Raw genomic sequence first — 25,357 nt, 5'->3', positions numbered from 1 at the left:
ATATTTTAACACCAAATTATGCCCAAGTTATTTGTTTAAAAATTACAATTTGCTAATGATTTTCACTGTTAATAAATGTACAGAAGAATTTAGACTTTGTTTATAACAAAAATATGATTTATTGTCTATTTGCACTGCTGTGAACCGGAAAATTATTATCAATTGTGGTAGGAGTGTTTAAAAGTATAGAAATGAGAGTGTGCAGATTCTTAAGAAATAGACACCCTTCATACTCAAGGGCCCTCATGCCAATTTGCATGACGATTAAATAGGTTTTTAATTGCTATTAAATTATGCCAACTAAACTGTGATTTCATGCAAATATTAAGCTGTAATGACATGCAGTGAATCATTTACTAAGATTTAGAACTTGGAAAAAGAGAGACAATTAATTATAATCCACAGATTCCGCTAAATTATGTGTCATTGGGATTTTATGAATGTGGACTGATTGCTTTGTTATCACTTATACATTATACATAGATTATATATCACATTGGGGAAAAAAACCTGGCAGTCATAGCCTTTTTGGCAGACATCTGTGAGTAATACCCTCTGGAATTTCCTTATGTTATATATTTTGTTTAGGCAAGCAAATACATAGATAGTTTTAAATTATTCATGCATTATATTCCAATCTTCTTCAGATCTAACAAGTAGTGAATGCTTATTATTGTATTAAAGGAAAAGTATATGATATGCACTACATAAACAGGTAATTGGGTCCCACCTAAGAAACTTAGTATAATCAAAGGAATAAAATGAATATTTCAGAAATATCAGCAACATTAATATCAAGGATATGCATATAATCTTATTCGTCCACTCTCCCAGACTGTGCAGGGAAAGGTAAAAAAAATTACTCTTACACATCTTGCAGTTTAAGTCCTGGATCCTTTAGAAGGTTTATCTATATATTGCTGAGTTCACACTGACTTGATACCGCATAATAAATTTATAGTACAGTGATACCTTGTCTTACAAACGCCTCATCATACAAACTTTTCGAGATACAAACCCGGGGTTTAAGATTTGTTTGCCTCTTCTTACAAACTATTTTCACTTTACAAACCCACCGCGGCCACTGGGATGCCCCGCCTCCGGACTTCCATTGCCAGCAAAGCACCCGTTTTTGCACTGCTAAGATTCCCCTGAGCTCCCCACCTCCGGACTTCCGTGTTTTTGTGATGCTGCAGGGGAATCCCAGCAGTGCAAAAACGGGCGTTTCGCTGGCAACGGAAGTCCGGAGGTGGGGTTTCCCAGAGAGGGAAGCCTCAGTGAAATCGCAGCATCACAAAAACACAGAGGTCCGGAGGTGGGGTTTTGAGGACTTTGGTGTTTTTGCGACGCTGCGATTTCACTGATTCTCCCTTCGCTGGGAAACCCCACCTCCGGACTTCCGTTGCCAGTGAAGTGCTCATTTTTGTGATGCTGGGATTCCCCTGATGGGATTCTCCTGCAGCATTGCAAAAACACAGAAGTCCGGAGGTGGGGTTTCCCATGGAGGGGAGCCTCAGGGGAATCCCAGCAGAAAAACGGGCGCTTCGGCTGGCAAAAAGGGTGAATTTTGGGCTTGCACGCATTAATCGCTTTTCCATTGATTCCTATGGGAAACATTGTTTCATCTTACAAACTTTTCACCTTAAGAACCTCATCCCGGAACCAATTAAGTTTGTAAGATGAGGTATCACTGTATATATTGTATACACTCAGAACCATATCCAGAAAAACAAACTCTGCAGTAGTTACCACCCAAATGTCCTTAAACTATAATTATTATATTAATAATGAAGGTAATGCAGTGTGTTGTTGTTTTGATGATACCTAAGACTGAGATATATTTTTTCAATATGGCAGTGTCTTGGGTCTAAAAGAAAAATTAATTTTCATTTTTGATTAGCAAAAACAAATGCTGTTTTTATCTTTTAAGATAAAGAGGGATAAGGGAAGAATTTTAAACACCAAGATCAATTAAACTTACGGGTACATGCCATAGTTGGTGGATCCTTATCAGCCCGGAAATAACTTTTTTCACAACCACATACAGATGTTGCTTCCACGAAGGTTTGGCTGTGTGGAGGGCACTTGGAACATTTTATATTTCCAGCAAATGCTTTATAGAATCCTGACCGGCAAGCTGTGAAAAAGAGGAAAGCAACTTAATGTATACTGAAATTGCCTATTTCTATATAAAAGCATTTTCTCTGTCTTTTTCATAGCATGGCCAAACTGTAATGTGACTAAGAAATGGAATCCAGCTTTTAAATGTACAGGTGAGTACAAACTGTATCCTGTATGCTGTTCAAATCAGGAAAAGGAGAATATAGACTGTCCTACAATTGGATCATCTGTGAGAATGTCTCTTTACTTTTCATTGGGATGGAGACTTCAGGGGCCCAACTGCACTGAGAGGAATTGCACAGCTTGTGTAAGTGAACTAGAGTGCACAATACAGAGACATCTGGGAAATACAAATATAAAATACAAATTGACCTGTTTATATATGTACACATAATATTTATTAATGCTTTATAGATTATATATTCCTATTGGTCGGAATATTATAGCCTAGTCTATAGTATAGGAGTAATCACCAGACTTACAGATACTAAGATTATTTTCCATATAGTAAATGTGTGGCAATCACATAGTATAATTATTCATAAATAATTAAAAGTTCTTTATTCTGAGGTCAGTAAAATGAGGAACCCGAATTGTTGGGGGCAATATGCTGACTCTGTAAACTGCTTAGAGATGGCAGTAAAACACTATGAAACCGTATAAAGTCTAAACGCTATTGCTAATTCATAATATGCCAAACATTTGCATTAAGTTACAAATGAGATTTAATAAAATTAACAATCATCCACAGGGATCATGATGTCTATTTCTTTCATAATCATTAGGAGACAGAAGAAAAGCATTATGTGAAATATGCTATTTCTAAAAAAAAAAGAAAAACAAAAACCAAAACTTGCTAGTTTTAACAATTTCGAACCTTTAGAGCTGAGAGGAATATTTGAATTTTTGAGAAAATATTCGGATCCCTTTCTACCATAGTAGAATAACCTCTGTATACTGGTAGATACTTTAGAAATCTTTTGTGACAAGTCACAAAAAGATGATTTCCCAAAAGTGGCTGATAAAGGTGCTCCTTCCTTTTATCCCATAATTCTCCTGTTTTTACTAGATTAATTTATCTCTATATTGTTCTTGTGTGTAAATGGGCAACTTAAATCAAAGATTTGATTACTTGCTATTTAATGTTCTGATTTTCTTATGATCCCTACATGGAGCCAATGGCATCTTTGTAAATAACTTTAATGCCAGAGTTTAGTACTCTGTTTCTAGCATGCTAGTTTTCTAACATTAAACTTACAATTAAGTTTAGCTCACAACAACAAACAATTGTTATTGTTGTGAACCGCCCTGAGTCTTCGGAGAGGGGCAGCATACAAATCTAATAAATCTTAATCTTAAATTAGAATGAGTTTTCAAATAACAAAGTGTGAAATATACTGTCAAAGTGTATTATGAAATTCTGTGCAATGCATTTTTAGTAATTCATTTCTCGACTTAGTTGCACTAAGAATTACAGTTATATATATATATGCTTTAGTTGGATAATAGCTTCCAGGCCTGGACTACAAAACTCTGTTAAATATTAGCAAAGGAATATTCTGTATCTCTACTCTCACTCTATGCTGCTTCAAATTTTTTCAATCCAGATCTGGTAGAGGTTAATGGAAAATATAATAATCATTATAAATTATGCACAGGGGACTATAAGATGTTGAAAAACATTGCCTATGCAAGAAGTTAGAGTACGATTGGACTCCAGGGACTGATCAGACTGCAGTCAACCAAAACTTGGTCTTACTATCATATATTCTTCATTTTTTTTCTCCATCTATAAATTTACAAATAATCCAATTTTTTAAAATGCTGCCATTGAACCAGCTGATCAACATCCAAATGTGAAAATAGATTTAAACATGAAAAGTAAACCAATGATTTCTGTACATTCTTGATTCAGATTGATTTAAATTGTTGACTAAAAGATATAAATAAATATTTTAATATTTGTTTGTTTGTTTGTTTGTTTGTTTGGTTATTTATTTATTCATTCATTTATTGATTCGATTTTTATGCCGCCCTTCTCTTTAGACTCAGGGCGGCTTACAACATGTTAGCAATAGCACTTTTTAACAGAGGCAGCATATTGCCCCCACAATCCGGGTCCTCATTTTACCTACCTCGGAAGGATGGAAGGCTGAGTCAACCTTGAGCTGGTGATGAGATTTGAACCTCTGACCTACAGTTAGTGGCCTGCAGTACAGCACTATACCTGCTGCGCCATCCCGGCTGAAATTTCGCCAATTATAAATTCAACAGGAGAAAAAAGATCCCAAACGACACTATATTAATCACTAATTAATATTCTAGATTTGCACATAGTTAAAAACACAGTTATGAAAAGGAAAAAAACTATACATTAATATAAACTGTTCTGTCGGGCTCTCTGGTAGAATCCTCCCAAAAATTCACGGGTACAAATTTCAGACACACACACGTTTGAAAATTCAAAACAATGTTCTTTATAATAAAAATTCACTTAAACCAAGCCTTCTTTGGGTATAGCAAAGAGCACTGGTCTCCAACCAAACTGGTAATTTGTACAAGTCCCTTATCAGTTCTGTGATATTTAGCTTGCAGCTGTGAGGCAATTCACAATCCTTCTTCTTTCACAAAGTGAAGCACACTTTGCTCTGGTTTAGTTTCAAAGCAGGGAAAAATCAGTACACAAAAAGTCAAAGTCAGTAAAGCAGTCACGAAACACAATGATCAGATAATCCTCCACAATGGCCAAACCCACAGGCTGCTATTTATAGCAGCCTCACTAATTACCACAGCCCCACCCAACCACAGGTGGCCTCATTTTCTTTGATAATAATCTCTCTGTTGTTGTTGCCTATGCATCGCTCTCCGCATGCATGGCTGTATTATTAACTCTTGTTCTGAATCCAAGGAGGAGCTAGATAATTGATCTCCTTCTGAACTGTCTGCCACACTCTCCTCCTCCCTGTCACTCATGTCTTCTTGGTCAGAGGAGCCTTCATCAGCAGATTCCACTGGGGGCAAAACAGGCCTGCAGCATGTGGATGTCTCCCCCACATCCACAGTCCTTGGGGCAGGAGCTGGGCCAGAGCTAACCACAACAATAAACCATAGCAAACACAGTAATAAGCAATATTAATCACTATACTTTTAAATGCTCTTATTTATGATAATCTTGTACAGGGGTGCCCTTGCCCTGCCCACTCTTCCCAGGACTCCCCACACGTTTTGGATTCAGGTAAGTGCAGGAGATGCATGGAAGGCTTCTGGAGCCTGGGCAGGCTGTTTTCACCCTCTTGGAGGCCTGACAAAAGCCTCTGGAGCCCAGGGACAGGAAAAATGATCCCCCAACATTTTGCAGGAGACTGTCTAGCCGGGCCCACACCCACACCCACCTAGCCGTGCCCACACCCACCTAGCAACTGGGCAGAGAACCCTAACATTTTTGAAGCCCACCCTTGGTCTTATGTGGCTTCTGATCTGGCAACATGAAAACAAAGTCTTCACTTCTATAGTCATCTATTCAATCAATCAAAATATATTTTTACTGAAGCCATGTTTAAAGTCAGTTGAATTGAATCTATAATAGATTTATTAAACATTCAAATTTAGTTCTGATTATTATTCCAAATCTTAATTTTGCCTCAGTCTATTTTCAGATCAAGAGTATCAGCAGCAAAGTGTACCTATCTAGATGTGCAAAAGCCTCCCAAGTCAGCCATCCACGGTAAGATAAATATTTGTTTAGATTGTCAAAATCTCATTAAATTGCTGCCTTAATGATCTCTTGGGCAAATATTACAGCTTTCATGTGAAAAATTCAAAATCTTTTATAATGTCATAAAACAATGCTAAAAACCCAAGAGAATTTTAATAGAAATTCAAAATCCAATGATAAGCCTTCAAATGCCAGATCAACTTACAAGATCAACTATCAATAATTCATGACTATACTCATCCACTGAGTTCTTAAAATAATTGTTAGTACCATGTACAAAACAATATATAGGGTTTACAATATACAAGCAAGCTAACAATGAATGTTTATTTGTATTGAAGTACTATAGCTTTAAGAGGTTATTTTGAAAATTGCCATAAGAGGGAGCCAGAAAGCATGATTCTCTCTCTCTCTGCTGTCTCCATTCTTTCTGCTGATTCACTGTGACTGATGTAGTAAGCTCGATTATAGTTTGATGTATTTGTCAGGTGTAATATATGTCTGATATGTAAGACAAAGACAGACTTATAATATTATTATTGTATTGAGAGATATTGACTGTTTAATTTGACTGTGCTATTTCTAAAGTAAACACTATTTTATACACTATAATGTATCTGTCTTTTATGACTGAGTAACTAGTCATATCTCCTGAATATCTGCAGGAATCCCACATTTTCCTCTGTGCATGACCTTTATAATGCAAGAATCGTTCTACACATTCCTTAACAATAATGTAAGAAAATATGAATGGATTTGAGTGCACATTTATTCTGATATATTATTAGAAAAATAAAATTTCATAACAATTTTCTTCAAAATAACTATTTCCCTTAATATATGCATAGTGGTAGAGTTTGATTTAGGAGTTAAATCATTGCAAATTATAGAAAGTGCATGTCATAAATCAATAACGTCAATCAGAATAGAGCTGGAAAGAACCTTGAAGGTTTTCTAATCCAACCTCCTGCTCAACCATACACCATTTCAGATAGCTGTTCAATTTTTTCTTTAAAATCTCCAGTGATTAAATTAAATTTAATGTATTAATTAATATATTTAATATAATATATTTAATGTATTAAAAATAATATTTTGATTTTTAAAATAAATCTGGTCTACAGAGATCATCCTAAAGGGAAGAAATACATTTTGATAAATAGTAACCTTTCATTTCATTGCAACATCAGTCTAAAAATAACTAATAATCCAGTTATCCTTTCACACACACTATATAATGCAGGAATGTTATGGTTGATTTTACAAATCTATTGAAAAGCCCTAAAGCCAGACACAAAATGAGATAATCATGGTGACTCAATACATTGAAATATGAATCAGTCCTTTATAGATATATGATAACATGCTGAGAAAGTCCAAAGAATCAGTCTTGGAATAACTGAACTGTGGAGAGTACTGGATTCAAAATAAATATAAGGAAGCTATTTTAACAGGTCAAAAGCTTTCCACAGAGACTTTCCCAGAACCTGAATTACTCTGAAAGTTGGTCAAATGTGCTTTAAGAGTTTTATAATACTAATAAAATAAAGTATACCATAGAACAGGAAGAAAACATTTCTTTTTGTAATCTATTATATATTTTAAAGAAATATATGTTCAATATTGCATTGCAGGTTTAAAGAAAATACTAGTAAAGAGAATTGTGCTAAAAGAAATGAACACATGGTTTCCTGGAGGCTGGAAAAGTATTTTTTTCCTCATTTAGAAATGAGAACGATAGTGCCTTGGGGCATAGTGAAACATTAGCGAACATACTGGAAAATGAATGTCATTTATAGCTTTATCTATCTAATTCTATCCCTACTCCATATCTATACCAAACTATTCCAAAGTTTCATGCCTGATTGTCCAGAATCATGAGTAAAACATATAAAATTCAAAGAAAAACTTTATAAAATAACTTTATACAAAATTGTTTATATAGGGATCGTTTCAGGGCTTTGCAGGGTGAAATTAATGTATTATCAAGAAGATTACAAAATGAAATTGGAAACGCTATGTATTCCTATAAACTATAAATGTATGGTTTCAAAATCAGATTTAAAAAATCCAGCTTAATCCTACAACAGACCAATAAATTCCTGTCAAGAAAAGTCTACAAAAAATGAATAGTTGGTCAGTGGTTTCCTAAAAGCTGGAAGCTATCAGCCAGATGGAGTTGTATGCACTGGGATGTTCTATGCATTGTATTTATGTGCTGCTTGGCCTTGTATGTGTCTTTTAATTGTTAATTTGGATATTGATGACCAACTATTAAGTTGTTGAGTGTTGTTTCCTTGTGCTTTGTGCTCTTGGCTCCAAATAGCTGGTAAATCAGCACTCCTATTGATTGATAAAGGGGTGTGTTTCCTAGACCGAAATCATATCTCTGGATGACTTTGTCCCTGCTCAGCCAATAATCTTAGTAGCTTCAAAATTGCACCCATGTCCTTGTTCATTGCAATATGAGGCTACCAATGAGTTTGGGTCTTCTTGTCTAACTTTTGCTCATGTGGAAACTTGAAAACTGGTGATTAGCTTCCTCTTCGTGTCCTACATAATCAGAGGGACAATCCATACCAGGAGTCCTGTAAATTAAAATAGAATTTTTTTCTGCTTACAATATTTGTATTGCATGTTTTGTCCTCATACGGTAGTTTGTGGACAGTGGATGATGCCCACTTGCAGATCAAATTGTGCTCTACACAAAATGTTTTTTATGTATGGCAGTGTGTCATATAGTTGGTATTTTACCTACTTTCTTCCTTTCTATCCCCAATTTGTTGCATGGGCATCTTGTGATAAATGCTTGGTACCCATTCTGCCTGAATTGTTCACTTTTCTCCAGTTATTTTGCTTGCTCTGTACTACAATGGGTTCTCATCCTGCCATATAGTGTTGTGTTGCAATTTTTTTTAATGTGACAGTGGATAGTTGCTATTGAAACTCAGAACTTATAAAGTTTTGAAACAACAGCCAATGAATTAATTGCCAGCAATCAACACCCCAACCTGCAAATAAAAAAGTCACACACAATCAGGTAGACATAAATATAACATATAGAATGGTCCAAAATAAACATTCTAGTAAATAAATATTCCCTGAGGACAGTCTTCACACATCCAAAAGCTCATAGGACTAATTCTCTGGTCCCAGTTAGTGACCCAGATTGGATCCTGTAAGAAATAAAATGTTTATTGCACAACTATATTTCTAATTATTGCATTTGATTTTATGTGTTTATTAATGAGGTTTAACCTCATCCTTAATCTGAAGGAACACTAGATAGTATGCAGGTATGTCTATGAATATATACAAAAAGTATCTATTTATACTTTATTAGTCTTTAATCATTTGTTCCTTACATAAGAAATACCTTTGTACTCCCTTCAGCTTACAGAGTAAAATTCAACATCATTTGTCAATATTACTAAAGCAAATGTCAGTTTTAATAAATAATACATTATTTGGTATTATTTACTCCTATATTAGTTGAACTTTCTTAGCTATATTGAATATCACTTCTACTAATTATCTAGTTGAATTCATTTGCAAGTGATTTTATGATATGTAAAACTCTTGATGTATTAGAATATGTCAATGACTGCTCTTCACATGTTAAATAGAAAATCAGACACAAAATTGCTCCATACTAAAACAGAATGTTAATTGAACTGCCACAAATAATTTTGTACTATAAAATTTAGTAACTGCTATTTTCCTGACTTAAAGCTTAGATTGTTGATTCAGAAAAGGCTCGCAGGAGTTCTAGCTACTATAAAATTGCTTGTTCATTACTATCTATCCAACATCTCAACATGAATAGTTTATTAACACTGCTTATTCACTGCATAGAATATTGGGATTACATTTACATGAATTCTGACAAATAAATAACTTCAATATGTTCGGAGATAGTATTAGTTCTTTTCAGTCATAAAAAAGGTTGTCACTTTCTATACATGGAAACACCTGGAAATCTCCAATATTCTTTTTATGATCTTCTGCATCTTTCTTCATTTTTATTGAAGTAAAACACATTGGTGAATTTATGCTATTTTTGATGTGACATTTGAACAAATGTTAAAATATATCTTTATATTTTAGCAATATACACAGGTTTTCCTTCTGTCTCAGCTTCCACCAGGAAGAGAACCTGTGACCTAGAGGTTAAAACTACTGCCTTATATACAAACTGCCCAGGTTTAAATCCCAGTAAGGGTATGGTTAGCTGATGGCAGCAAAATAGTTTGAAATAGATCTATACTACTTTCCCTTCCTTTTCATTATCAGCAGAAATATGTTACACATATAGAATATAGTTTGTCTATATAGCTATAAAAATTAACTGCCTTGAATGGCCCCTGGAGGACCCGAATGGCAAAAAGGAAGCAGTATACTCCCTCCCATATGTTCTAACTTAGTGCTGAGCCCAATAATCAGATGCACACAAATTGTCTAACAAATAAAAGGATTTAATATTTACAAAAGTCCCAATATGTAAGAGGCTTTTAAGAGACTTTTCAAAGAGAGAAGCAAATCTAGTAAAATCTTATCAGTTCGCCAAAATCCCAGAGTGAAGATAAACACAATAATAATTACCAGCAGTAGCAAGAATTCAAATGTGTAGTTCTCAGAAAGTAACTAGAAGACCGAAGTTCATTAGCAAAGCTAATAATATGCTCTTTTGAAACACGAACTGAATTCAAGAGTCAAGATGAGAAGATTCTGAAATGAACAGTGTTGTTTTCTGCAACAAGATGGAGCATGACTCACTCTTAATTAGTGTGAGGGTGTGACCCAATAGCCAGCAATACTACTGATGGGTCAATCTCCTTTTAGCCAACCATTCGTGTTTCCTAGATGCTCTCCAAACTCTGGCATCCAGAAGAGGCTCATCCTGTTCCCCTGAGTCACTCAGCACAAGAAAAGCTAAACCATTTCTCATGCCAGGAAGTGCAGAAGGCCCTGGTTGTTCTGACCCTGACCCCTCATCAATTTCACTGTCACACTCAGGGGCCAGGAATACAGGACACCTGTCTTGCCCCTCCACAGTCTCTGCATTCTCTGAGACCATAGCTATTTGCTCAGGACATGAGCAAACCATCACAGGTATACCAGCAGCAAAATCGGCGGTGGCATCCTGAAAGCGGAGGAGCAGCTCCCGACGCTGACCAGCCCAAGCCGTTGCCCCCCTTTGCTGCTGCAGGCAGGTAGCTGCCCATCAATCAGGCTGTCTTCTGCCTCCGGATCCGGAGGCATGCCCATGGCCACCAAGGGCTCCTCTCCAAGTGGTGTCAGCACCGAAAAAAGACGGGTCCTGCGAGGGGACTGAGCCTTGGCCGCAGCTGCCCAGATTGCACCTCCTGCCAGCGTGGCGGCCAACAGAAGACACATGGGCCTCCAAACAGCTGAGGGGCCCGGTGATGAAATCGGCGGCAGCAAAATTGGTGGCAGCGGGGGCAGTAAGGCTCTTCAAGTGGAGCATACCAATGCTCCAAGAATTAAAGGGGAAGGATTGGAATGTAAGGCACCCCCTGAAAATAAGATGTAGCACAACTTTTGGAGAAAAAAATAATATAAGACAGTGTCTTATTTTCGGGGAAACATGGTAGGTAGTGTAAAAGAGAGAAGATGAGTAAAACTCACCCCCTTTTCTTCATTCAAAGTAAGTATTTTTGTACTGTATCCATCTTGAAGAAATGTTGCAGAAAAAAATCTGTCTGACATGCAGACACACACACACACCATTTTACATTAGTGATCATATATATTAGAGAAGAACATTTCAGAAAGATTTCCTACAAGAGAATAATAGTTTTCTAAGCAAGAGAACTTTGGCAGAATCAATTTAAGCAGCCAAATGAAATTTGGCAGCTTTCCTTTCCTTATGTGATTAATCCAGCTGCTGCCATACAGTATCTATTGATTCTTTTACCTATTGATTGGTTAATTTAATGAAATATGAAGCATTAGAAATAGAACAAGTACAGTGCTGACAAAACCGGAATTTGACAGCAACTATTTCTAAAAGTAAAACCAATAGTGCAGAATTTAACACAAATGTCTTTTCACATTTAACCCAGTTATGTATTATTAAACTTATTGCTCTTGAACATAAAATAAAATGGACTATTTTTTTTCAAGTAGCTGGTTACATCTTATAAAGCCCATGGTTTTTATTACTCATTACATAAAGGCCTCTAATTGTACTATCATGATACTTTGATTATACACCGTAATTTTATATTATATTTCAAGAAGATATCTTGGAAATATCTTAGTGTAGCAGTTGCTAGGATGACTTTCTTTAAGCAAGATATTTCTACCTAGCTAAGAATTCAGTCCCAGAACATTCAGTATTTACCAGGTTGAATCCTTTATTCTGTAAGGATAGTTATTATTATTATTATTATTATTATTATTATTATTATTATTATTATTATTATTACTTAGATTTGTATGCCGCCCCTCTCCGAAGACTCCAGGTTCCCACTTGAGATCTCCCCCCATTTTTATTGCTTTATGAAAATATAAAATACAAAGATAAATAAATAAAAGTAATAGACTAGAGGGAGGGAAAAAAAAGAAAATATGGGATAGAGAGGGAAAAAGAAAGAAAAGGAGCATGGTCTTAACTTATACGGTCTTCCTCGTAGAGTGGAGCTAGCATCCAGGATGGGTTAACCTCATCCTTCATCCTATGGGATTGAGTCTGTCAAATTACTAACCTTTGCCTCTGTTTCTAATGGCCAGCTTTTTCAAAGTCGAAGTAACAGACTGTACATGTGGTCTCCTGTAAAACAGTGTCCAGTAGAACCAATGTCTTCAGACGTGAACCAGAGTGATAATGGGTGGGGCTGGATGCTAGCTCCACCCTACAAGAAGGACTGCATCAGGTAAGACCAACATCCCTTCTCCATATTGAGTGGAATTAGCCTCCTGGATGGGCCATACCAAAGCCATTTGTCCAATGGGAGAGTTAATTCTGGTCCACAGACTCCGACTGAGGAAGAACCCTTTGAAGAACTCGATAACCAAAGGCTGCCTCTGTCAATGCAAAGGTGTCAATCTTGTAATGATGAACAAAAGGAGATGGCCACTGCTGCCACCTCAATCAGACACAATGCTTCTGGGGCAAGTTGGCAGGGAACAGCTTCCGAGGTCTGGTCTGGAGCCAAAGCTCCATTGCTGTGCTCCATCTTGTGACTGTGATCCAATGATTTGATGATCAAACCAGGGAGAAATAACTTATGGTGATGGAAATCAGTAGTCAGATGTTATTGCAATGCCACCTGATCTAGTTGGTGAAGAAGCAATCCAGAATAGGAGCACTTGAACACATGTCTGATCAGTCTGAGGACTGAGTCAAACGTTGTCCCTTAGAGACAGAGGTGGAGCTTTGCAAATTGACAGACTCAGTCCCATAGGCTGAAGGATGAGGTCAACTATCCTGGATGCTAGTTCCATCCACTAAGGAGAAAGGCATTGGCCTTTTCAATTCAACATTACAACCTCAGAGGTTTACTTTTACACAATAGTATATGCTAGCCATTTCTATAACAACAAACCTATCAGCAAAAAACAAAATCAAAGTTTCACTTTTTCTCAGTTACAAGCATAAAATCTGGAAGCAATTTTGAAATAGAAACAAAATTAAATATATTCTCTTCTTTGGATGAAGGAATCAGTATGACCATCTCTACTTTTCATTGCTGTGGGGAATAGTATATGCTTCTGTTTACTCATTAATCTTTATAAATTGTCATAATTTATATTAAAATAATTCCCTATATTACTTCAGATTTTTTAACCCTAAAGGAAGAAAACACTTTTTAAAATTTAAAAACAGTTAATTTTTCTTTAAAAATATTTCTAAAATAGTAGATTCTAATATATATTTTTTTACTTTACTTTTTTTACTTCCTCTTAACATACATACTTTAAAGTTCACACTAAATGATATTTTACAGAATTTAAAAATTACTCAAACATTATATATAAAAGGGAAAAAAACTAAAACTACATGAAACCTAGAACTACACGAAATCTTTCTTTCAATTGTATATATCACACCAACAAAAATTCAGTTAGCTCATTGCCTTTAAATATTTCCCTCAAATTTATTGTCATGGAATAGAAGTTTTATTCTCTTTAGATATTATAACCATTCATATTTTCAAATTTGATAAATAATATTTTACAAACTTTGGGAATTATTCAAACATTATACAAGATAGCAAATATATATTTACAAACTCATGTTATAAATACAAAACTATATTAAAATGTTCTTTCAACATGTATATCAGACTTATAAAAAAATGATCCTAACTCTAATTAACTTACTAAATTTTAAGTCATTCACTTCAGCTTGTCTTCATAGAATAAAATCTTTTTCATTTCATGAATGTCTTTTCAAAAATGTTTCTTTTCTTTAAGAAATTCTTAACCTTGTTAATATCCATAACAACAGTCCCAAAGTTGTTATGTTAACAGTTGTAGATTACCTTGAAGTTCTTCCTTATAACATACAATCTTTTTCTCTGAGATATTTACCAAATCCTTTTTTTCTCAAAGGATTCTCAACCTTGTTAGTTTTCATGAAGAAAATGCCAAACTTGACTTCTTAAAAGTTGTGTGTTTACTTCTTAAAAGTTGTGAGTGTAAAATCTTGTTTCATTTGCATTGAAACCATCATCATAATCAGTAATGGGCAGCCAATTTTTTCCCTGCCACACTGGGGGTGTGGCTTATTTTGTGGGTGTAGTTTAATGGTCATGTGACTGGGTAGAAGTGGCTTGCCAGCCATGTGACCAGATGGGAGTGGCTTGAACAATCATCATCGTTCAAGTGAACTGTTAAGTCCTCGACTTACAACCTTACCAGTGTCACTCGCTGGGGGTGACAATTTGGTTCGCATTTCCTGTGCTCTCCTTCCTGGGTCGCCCCTCCCACCTCAGGCTGGGTAGCTAGGTGAATAGCTGCTGCCAGAAGCATAAATGCTGCCAGCGCTGCTTCCACCCACTCCTTCTGCTTGCACCTCAGGTGGAAGGTGGCTGTGTGAGTCTTGAGGGGAGCCGGGCAGGAGAGAGGAAAGCTCATCCAAGGCCAGGAAGGAGGAAAGAGGAAAAAAGCAAGGAGCACAGGTGCAGCAGAAGCAGCAGGGGGAAAAAGGAGAGCCGAGGCGAGACTGGTAATTCAGAAAGTGACTGCCGCTGATCAGCTAGGGCTGTGCACGCATTTTCATTTCCGCTGGTGGAACTGCATTCTATCCCATCCTACCTGCTGCCCACCCGTGATCATAATAATAAACTGGTGTCAGATTTTATATTCAAAAATTAAATTTATTTTCATTGTCTGATATTTGCGGAATTGTCTCAGTGGTTTGACAGCTGATAGTTTTCTTTTCCTAATTGTGTATCTTACTTTTTAATATCTCATTTGTACCTTTAATACATAATCAATTTATAACATGGGGGATTCTCTGTAAAGAACTTTCAAAGACATCTCTAATAACAGACTTTAGCTCAGAATGTAAGCATCTTTGTACAGTAGTTCTCTCTAGTGGTCCAAATTCTTGTTTATTTATTCTGCCCAGAGTTTATAAAAATCAGAGAATTTCAACTATCCATAACAAAGAAATCGAAGGTGCAGATTATTTTAAAAATACAGTTTCTTTCCAAAAATAAGACCTATCCTGAAAATAACCCTAGCCAGATTTCTTAGTATGCTCCTAATTTAATTCCTACCCCAAAATAAGCCCTAGTAAAGGACTGTAGGCATAGCCATCATAGCAGAAGGTGAGTGTGCACAGGCCGATGGTGTGTGGCAGTAGCTGTAGCCTATGCAGTGCAGATGAATTGACTACCTGTCTAAGCAGCAGGTGGATGCAGAGGTGAGAGAGACATGCAAATCTGAACATGCCACAGGGGCAGTGGGAAAGCTGAGAGGAAGGGGATGTCTTGGCTTGCCTGCAGCCCACATGGTGCTTTGGGGTTGCCTGCTTTTTGCCCTGCCTGCTGCCAGTGTCACCGTGCACAGATAAGTCTCCTGTGGCTGGTCCCCCACTCTGACCCACCACCTTTCGGCTTTCCTGTGGCCTGCATTGCATGTCTGGAACACCTTCCTCCATCCATGCTTCTGCTTCCACCTCCTGCTTGAACAGGAAATCAACTCACCTGTGCTGCACAGGCTGCCCAGCCCCAGAGTGCACCAACAAAGAGATTGGTGGGCTGTGGCTGCTGCTGGATACCATCAGTCCCCATATGCTTGCTGACTATTGTGCATGTACAGGGAGGTGGGGTACCCAGCCAGGCTGATCATCCTGACCTTGTGTTTCCCTGACAATATGCCCTAATGCTTATTTTGAAACCTCCCAAAATATAATTATTTTGGGGGAAACCCGGTAGTAAAATAAAACCATAATTTTTAAATTTTTGTTTCTTCATTAAAATTAAAATTAAAAAGAAATGATACATCACACTTTCTTATTTTAGCTTGCCTCCAACAACTTTGTCCTTTTCGTTTAATGATACAAATTCTCAAAAATGATGCAGAGCTTCAAAAAGGAGTAAAAGTCTGTGACTAAAGAGGGTCTCTTAGTTAATAAAGATAATAGTTTCATAAATAGGTTAAGAAATGAAAGGCATAACTTTCCATTTTAAAAAGAAATTCCAAAATGGCTGTTTTGTCCAACAACGAAGTGATTGCAGGATGATGCCCAACTCTGGCTCCCCAGCTGCTTTGAAGTATGGCTCCTGAGATAACTTTAAAACTGTTGCTGTATAGAGGATCTTATGGGATGATTCTAGGACTCTCCCTAACCCAGGAAGTAATAAAAACAAAGGGGAAGCCTATTCCTTCTGTTGTTAAATTGGAAAAATGATACTTCAGAGAGATTCTCTGGATGTGTTAATTGTTGGCCATATAACCGGAAGTCTCTTCACTCTAGATTTTGATGGTAGTAGTAAAAAGAAGATAGGTAGTAGAAAGTAAACTGAGATTAAGCCAAATGAAAGGCATAGCTAGGAGTCAAAGATTGTAGGGAGGCAATACAATTTTGTTAAAAAAAAAACCACCCCTACCCCATTTTTAACACTTGTGTGGTGTTTGTGTACATGGATCAGTGTTTGCCTTAATCCAATTAGAGTTTTGAAAATCTAAATTACAATTGTTCATGAGTAATCTCAGTAATGCTCCCAAGTTCAAAATAAGACAAGGAAAACAATGCTATATTTTTTTAATGAATTCCAATTACAAGAAAACATTGTGCAAATTGCTATGGAATAAAACAAAAGAATTGCCTACACATGTGATCCAGAAGTGTGAAAATAAATCGTTTTGTGCACCTGCTTGTTATTGCTTTTCTCAGAATATAGAAAATTTAAGGAGCACAGCTGCAAAATTAGTTGGGCTTCAGAATTTGAACCTATTTGTGGCGTAGTTGTTGTTTTAAAGCAGATAATTATCACTTCTGGGATCAGTTTAGAAACATTATAAGTTGGTTACAACAAAGTTGTTTAAATAATACATCCTTATTACTGCTTATAGACTTCCCGGTCACATCTCTCTGATTATTACAGAATCAGAATAGCAATGGGAGTTTTATAGTATCCTGCAGAACATAGGCTTATTTTTATCTTTGATTATTGAATCCCATCATCATCCTCTATATTAGAAATTTTGTTCCTTCCTTAAACATTTTCTTGATATAACTGTATTTTAAAACATGGCCCTTAGTTATGTAGCTTGGTTATCTAACAGACCATCTTTCTCTGATAATTTCAGCCAGCTCATAAGATCTATGAATAAATAAAATTCTGCTGTTTATTAATGAATGCCATCTGATGGACCATAGAAAGCATGCCCTCCATGTTTTGGCACCTGTCCCCTGGAATACTATCATTTTCTCAGAAAAAAGACTGCAGTTTGCAATTAAGAATATGCTCTGCTGAAGATGTGCTATGAAAATGGAGATGCTTCTATGAATAAATAAAATTGTTAACAATGCTAAAAGATAATTAGGATATGTGTGTGTAATTTAGAAAGCAAAAGTTTGCAGAATCTTGGGATCCAAACTATAATTATTGACCAGTAAGTTATGTATTAATAATGATGACTATTATTGACTATGGCTAGTAATACACATGATATTTATTATTATTAAAATTCAGTTCTTGGCTAGTCATATTAAAAATACAAATAGTCAAACTGACAATGAGAAAAAAAATTGTAAGAGGACAAATTAACCATTTCTTTTTCTTTCCTCCTTCCTTCCTTCCTTCCTTCCTTCCTTCCTTCCTTCCTTCCTTCATCTTCTCGCCTTTTTTTAAAAAAAAAATATTTTAAGGCATGAAGTTTGCAAGATATATGCACTTTTGTACTATTGAAAATATAACAATGAAAAAGATTCAAAGTGAAATGAAGGTTTCACTTATTCTATGAAATAGTATAAAACAATTGCTGACCTGCCAGATGTATGAAAAGTGCTGTTATATCACTTTTTAAAAACAACTATCTTTGGAACAATGCCCCTCTGTTAACAAAAGACTAAGGGTGGTTCTATTTGTCTAAGGCAGATCACAAGTAAAAACAATAAATCAATATTTTTTTAAGAAAAACAACATCAAAATGTACCATTAAAAATACATTTTTTAAAATCTGTAATTTTATAAACAAGCCAAATAGCAATATAAAATTATAACTGCATTACTTTATATTAAAAACCCTATCTGTTATATTATCTAGAAAAAAATCCATACAGTCAATACTAAAGAAAAAGGTAAAAAAGCACTATAAAATATAGAAAAGCATACAATATAAAATGGGGAATGGGGGAGAATTTTTAAAACATTTTTCTGTTAAATGAAATGAAAAAAAAACCCCCACCTAAAACATCATTCCCATCTAAACTCATGCATAAATCAATTAAAAGCATATATTTTCATTTTTGTTCAACAAAGGATTCAGTTTCTAAACAATTAATTAATATAGAATCCTATTGCTTCTCTTTTGTTAAAAAGTTAAATCAAAGGCTAATGTTTATCAGTTGAGGAAAACTAATATTTTTCAACAATATATAAGTTTTATGCACAGTCCAAGTTCCTTATATCCAAAGTTTATCACAGATTGAATAACAGATTTCTGAGATATAATTTAACAAACAAATAACAGTATGTCTAAAATAACTCTGAAGTACTTGATTCTCCATAGAAACAAATATCTAATAACTAAGGCATAATTTGTCACACTCATAATGCATGTACAAAGGTTCCTGAAAATTTATTTGATCTGTGACATACAACAAAATTTCTAAGTTTTTAAAACCAGTAAGATTGGATTATGCATATAGATACTGTATGTCTATTCCAAACTGTCCAAATATGGGGAATACTTTTTTGTTAATTTTTGTTAAAAATACATTGTTAGTTTAGGTTCAATCAAGCCTTTCTCCAACACATTCAACAACACTGGAGCTATTGAGGGGGCAAAGTACTTATGTTCAATTCAGTCATTGCAGGTAAATTATATTCCTTTTATAAAATCTGGAAAGTTTTAGAAATACCATTGTGCAACAGCTGAATATGAGGATGATAATTTCTTTCTTAGTTCATGTTAAAAAGATATTACCAGCCTTTTTAAATAAGAATTTCACCAATGTTAATTTCTCATGAGAGAAAATATCAAATTTAATTTTCTGTCCAATAATGATCAGATATATTTAACTGATCTCAGTGCTGGAAAAGTAATTGAATTCCTACTATGATTAGAACAAAGAACTTGCCAAGGCTCTAATTATTTTCAAAATAAGCTCACAATGGTAAGAGTTCAATATTTTTGCATTTCCATGCAAGATTGTGATGGAATGTGCTTCTCTAGAAGCACTGGGGAATTATTATTGCAATACAGCTTCCCAGATAGACACCCAGATTAAGAGACTGCAGTGCTGAGCTGGATGGCATAAGAAGAAGAGGTTCCGGATAGCCATACCCTAGAATCTCTCAGGATATATGCTGTAATTGGAAGATTATAATTTTAGTTTGGAAATATTCTGTCTAGTTGGGTAAGCAAATGACAGGTTGAACTCAAATGTATTTTCCTAAGTTGCCCCTAGCAATGATTAACAAACGTTAATCCAGACGTCTTCATGACGTCAAAGCTCCGCCCATGGAATTCCCTATTGGGATTCCCCACCTCCTTTCCAGCCTCCAGATCGGCCGAAAATGCTGCCGCCAATCGCAAAAATGGCACTCCGCTGAGTGGTGCCGCCCGGCTGTAACCTTCTGAAACAGACGGGCGCTTCTTGGCGGCCTCCGGAACCTGAACCCGAACCCAAACTTCCGGGTTTGGCGTTTGGGAGAATGCCGAGAAGCCCCCCAGCTGTTTCAGAAGGTGACAGCTGGGCGGCAGCGCTTCTCAGCGGCCTCCCGAACCTGAACCCAAAAAGTTCGGGTTCGGGAGAACGCCGAGAAGCCCCCTGGCTGTTTTAAAAGGTGACAGCCAGGCGCCGCCGCCCAGCGAAGCGCCATTTTGCGATTTTTTTTTTGCACGCATTAATCGCTTTTACATTGTTTCCTATGGGAAACAATGTTTCGTCTTACGAACTTTTCGCCTTACGAACCTACTTACGGAACCAATTAAGTTCATAAGACAAAGTATTACTGTATTTTGTCTCCTAATTTTGCACAGGAAAATTGTAATGAAAAGAAAAGAAAAAGAGACAATGTCAAAACTTTTATTTTATAAATTCAAAAATAGCTTTAAAGATAAGAGCATCTACATTTTAATTTTATCTTTATTATTTGTCCTATGAATTATATGCACAAGCATAATATTCCCAATTGCATGTAATTAGAATAAATGTCAGAAGCTTGATAAATTTTGATGTATACTGGTAACTTTTACAAACTTTTACAAACAAGCCAATGCTGTCATCCTCATTTCAATCATTTATATAGAAATGGTGACATATACTCAATCCCAGCTACTGAAAACAGTTTTCATTAATCAATCAGTTCTGGCATGCATCCCTCACTGCCAAAGAAGCCAACCACTGATTAATTTCAAAAGTAGTTTATCTGTTCAGCAATTTGGAACCTTGGCTTGTTTAAGAAATTCTTCTGATAAGTATGGAAACAACTGTCAGCTATGTGTTAAGTTCTGCACTAACCAAGTTCTGAAGGCTCCTCTGGCTTAATTTCACAAAAACAAATTAGCTATATTTTTATATAAACATAAAAATAAAATACAACATTATTTTCAGGAATTTATGTAATGTAGAAATTGAAATATGTAACATTTATTTTAATGTGATATATTGAATATTGCTTGATTTTATGGTGACTAAACAAAATTCATCAAGCCGAAATTGTTGATCAAGATTGGGTACTGCATTTGAGAAATATAACATATAGTATAGTGATGGTGAACCTATGGCATGGGTGCCATAGGTGGCACATGGAGACATATCTGCTGGCACATGAACTGTTGTCCTAGCTCAGCTCCAACATGCATCTGTATGCCAGCCAGCTGATTTTTGGCTTGCACAGAAGCTCTGGGAGAGCACTTCTGGCTTCCAGAGAGTGTCCAGGGGGGATGAGGGAGGGTATTTTTACCTACTGGGCCCACCAGAAGTTGGGAATTAGGCCATTTCCATCCTCCAGAGGGCCTCCGGGGGTGAGGGAAGCTGTTTTCGCCTTCCCCAGGCATTGAATTATGGATGTGCATGTGCAATAGTAAGCGGGCATGCTCTTTTGGCACCCAAGGAAAAAAGGTTCATCATCACTGATATAGTATGTGTCCTCTAACTCCGTTAGAAACACAAGTAGAAACTTCCACAAGTAGAAACTAGGTATATCTGTGTAAGAATTGACAATTCCTCAAAAAAGAAAATTGTCTTTCCCTAAATCAAAACAGAACAAATGAAGAAACAAACTTTTCTAAATGTTTTACTGATGTCAGGAACATTGTACACAACGTCCCAATATTCACAGTGATAGAGATGTCAGAAAGTTAAAAAAAGCCAAAGAGAATTTTTTTCTTCTTCCATTCTGACACCTTAATTATGAGCTCTAGTGAGATTGTGATGAATGATCAGGGAAATTGGTAAGATTTACCAATTTCACAATTATATGAAAAAGATTATTCATATTTAGGCTTCTGGTAACAGCATTGACATCTTAAAGGCAAGAAACAGCCTTTGAAGAGTTTTTGAGCCATGCTCAGTAATAAAATTGCTGGAGAGACGGAGTAACGACACGGACACCAGAGCTGGATTTAAAATTGGGTCATTTTTATTAACATAAATTTGCATAATTTATTCAAATACTTTTGCATAAATTAGCATAAACAACTATGACCCGGAACTGGACCTGCAGGGTCAAACAAATACTTCCGGGGCGGAAATGACGTATGCCAGCAAACATTCCTGGGCAACTCATGGGCGTATCTCGATGCAAGGTCCAGGTGAGGGCCAGGCCGTCACCTGTGACCTTTTCTGCCATGCTGTGCATGAGGGGGGTCCCACCGGCTAACCCAAATCGGGGAATTAAAGGTGTAGGACCCAAAGACAGGTTCCCCCCAGCTGCTCAGGCAGAAACTCCCTCCATGAGCTTGCGGAGAACCTGTCAATCATCCCCAAAGATGCCCAAGGGAGAACGCGCGGTTGCTAAACCACCCAATTTTCCGCCCCTAACCTGCCTACCCAAATGACCAAAGGTAAGCCAATTAACCTAATTAATGCAAGCACCCCCTAACCGCACATCCATCACCCCAGTGTGGAATGGGCGAAAAAACAGCTCAGCTAAGAGGCAGAACTGCAAAAAATTCCCATTCGGCCCCCTAAGGGCGACCCCGAAGCACACTGCAAAATAGTGGAGGGCGGGCGGGTGTCTGCTCAGTAGCTCGGTACCGGGCGAAAAGGAAGAGCCTCGGGCCTGCTCGCCCTTATATAGGGCAAGCAGGCCCCGCCCGGACCAATCAGGGCCATGGCCAATCAGGCCCTGATTTCCCGAGCGAAGTCTCGCATCGCGAGACTTCGCCCGGGATCCAAAATGGCGGCCGCCATGAGGGACCGTGTCTCCCGGTCCCTCCAGCAAAGCCTGCCTGCCGGGTAAGTCCGGCGCTGCCCTTGCTGGAGAGACGGAGTAACGACACGGACACCAGAGCTGGATTTAAAATTGGGTCATTTTTATTAACATAAATTTGCATAATTTATTCAAATACTTTTGCATAAATTAGCATAAACAACTATGACCCGGAACTGGACCTTCAGGGTCAAACAAATACTTCCGGGGCGGAAATGACGTATGCCAGCAAACATTCCTGGGCAACTCATGGGCGTATCTCGATGCAAGGTCCAGGTGAGGGCCAGGCCGTCACCTGTGACCTTTTCTGCCATGCTGTGCATGAGGGGGGTCCCACCGGCTAACCCGAATCGGGGAATTAAAGGTGTAGGACCCAAAGACAGGTTCCCCCCAGCTGCTCAGGCAGAAACTCCCTCCATGAGCTTGCGGAGAACCTGTCAATCATCCCCAAAGATGCCCAAGGGAGAACGCGCGGTTGCTAAACCACCCAATTTTCCGCCCCTAACCTGCCACAGGAGCGGGGGTCAGATCTCTATCTTGGCCCCCCGACTCCCCCCTCTAGCTGCGCCAGCTCACGCAGAGACCGCTGCAGGTCCTGTAAGAAGATGGCGTTCCCCTGGTCAGACAGGTGAACGCCATCAGCACGGTAGAGCCATGGCTTATCTATTGATATAAGGGGATGAGGTATTACCACTCCACCCAATTCCCTAAATGTTTTACCCATAGCCCTATTCACCCGTCGCCTAGCCCGGTGAATGGCCCTAAGGGGAGAGGCGTCCCTCCAAACAAGCCTAGGTAATAGATCTGACCACACCACTTGCGTGGTGGGCCAGACCTCACGAAGCCTTCACAGGTCTTCGCGTGCCTGGATGATCAGCGCCAGGCCTCCCAGTATGGACAGGTCATTGCCACCTAAGTGCAATACCAGCCACCTGGGTGCGGCCACAGGACACTGCCCACCCAAACCCACTTGGGAACGACTCCAGGAGCCGCCCCCCCATATTGCCGGGCGCAGCCACAAAATGCTGACCGCCCAGCCACACCGGTAGGAGACCCTCCCACCGAATACCTCTCCGGCCCATCCAGGCAACCCTGACCCACCGCCCCAGGGACGGCTGGGTCCCGACAGCGCTCCTGGCCGCCAGGCGGCCAGCCCAGCAATTATGCTGTGGCCACACAGCAGCGCCGTCGGTGTCACGTCAGCCCGGGGACCCGCAAGAGGAAACCCACGCAGAGAGGTCACCTAGCCTAAGCCCTGCCTAGGATCCTCAGCGGGCCTAGCATAACCCAAATATGCCGCTGACCGCCAGCGGCCGATCACCCGAATCCTGTGGGCCGGGAAACCGGAAAGTGCCGTGCTAGGCGGCGCCGATACGGAACGACGCGTTCCATAACCGGCGGGATCCGTGCCCACCTGGGCCTTTGCCCTGGGTACTAACGCACAAAAGTATAAACGGGTCAGAAGGGGTACCGTCCCAGTGCCTAGACGGGTACCCCAGACCTGATCCCCACCGCAAACACCAAAGCTGTAGGGCGGCCACCGTACACACCGATTGGGCGGCGGCCGCACTAAGGTAGATGGTAACCCCTCTGCGTAGCTGATCTGACTTTGATCGCCTTACCACAAGGGACCCCCCCCCTTGTTTGACGGCCAGATCAGCGTGCTGGAAGGCACGGAGCGAATTGCCAGCCTGAGATGAGGCCAGGCCTCGCTGACCCCAAGGGCCCCAAACATGACACCAGACGCTGCACCAAAAAAGACGGGCCTCTTACAATGAGGAACACAGACTGCCAAAAACCACGTTGATTAAAAACAGCTGCTCCACCGTCAGAGCCTGACGAGTGTCACCAGGGGCCCCCGCTCGCTCCCCATACAGCCCTCCAGCACCTGCCGGATGCAAAGTCACCCGAAACAAGCAACAAACCCCCCGCCTCGGACAGAAAGGCGGGGCCGGCTAACCAGGACCGGACCGTCCTAACTGACAGGCCACGCTGCCAAGCTGGACGCAGAACCCGGCCAGGCGCTATACAGGGACGGGCCAGCTAAGCTGGTAACCCCTACCCTGCCTGAAATCCCCAAACTCCTTACCCGCACGCTGGTATGCCCCAAGGGTGCCGGGCGTTACAGACAAGGGGATTGCCCGGGATGCCTCGCCTCTCCACCACTCTGGATCCCTCCCAGACTCCAGAGGTGGCTGGGGAACGCTTCTGGCAATTCTCGGGCCCACGGGGCCAGGGTCCGAAACCTGGACAACTGACCCCGGGACAAGGCATCAGCAACCCCGTTATCTAACCCGGGGACATGCTTAGCCAAAAACAATGCGTTTAGAGACAAGGACCTGTGCACAAAATGGCGGACAAGCCGCATGACCCTGTCGCTCTTCGAGGACAGGGCATTCACCACATGGACAACCGCTAGGTTGTCACACCAAAA

The 25,357-nt window shown here is 38.7% G+C and overlaps 1 protein-coding gene across 1 annotated transcript in view; it reads right to left on the bottom strand.

The window, feature by feature from the left end:
* EPHA6 (EPH receptor A6) overlaps positions 1 to 25,357 on the bottom strand; it is a 475,355-nt gene that overhangs the window by 254,613 nt on the left and 195,385 nt on the right. Inside the window, exon 4 of the mRNA XM_070750196.1 lies at positions 1,982 to 2,137. Within this exon, the coding sequence (XP_070606297.1) occupies positions 1,982 to 2,137 (156 nt within the window). The remainder of the gene's footprint in view (positions 1 to 1,981; positions 2,138 to 25,357) is intronic.

Source organism: Erythrolamprus reginae, chromosome 4 (assembly GCF_031021105.1).
Source record: "Erythrolamprus reginae isolate rEryReg1 chromosome 4, rEryReg1.hap1, whole genome shotgun sequence".
Taxonomy (NCBI): Eukaryota; Metazoa; Chordata; class Lepidosauria; order Squamata; family Dipsadidae; genus Erythrolamprus; species Erythrolamprus reginae.
This window is presented reverse-complemented; position numbering and strand designations above follow the sequence as displayed.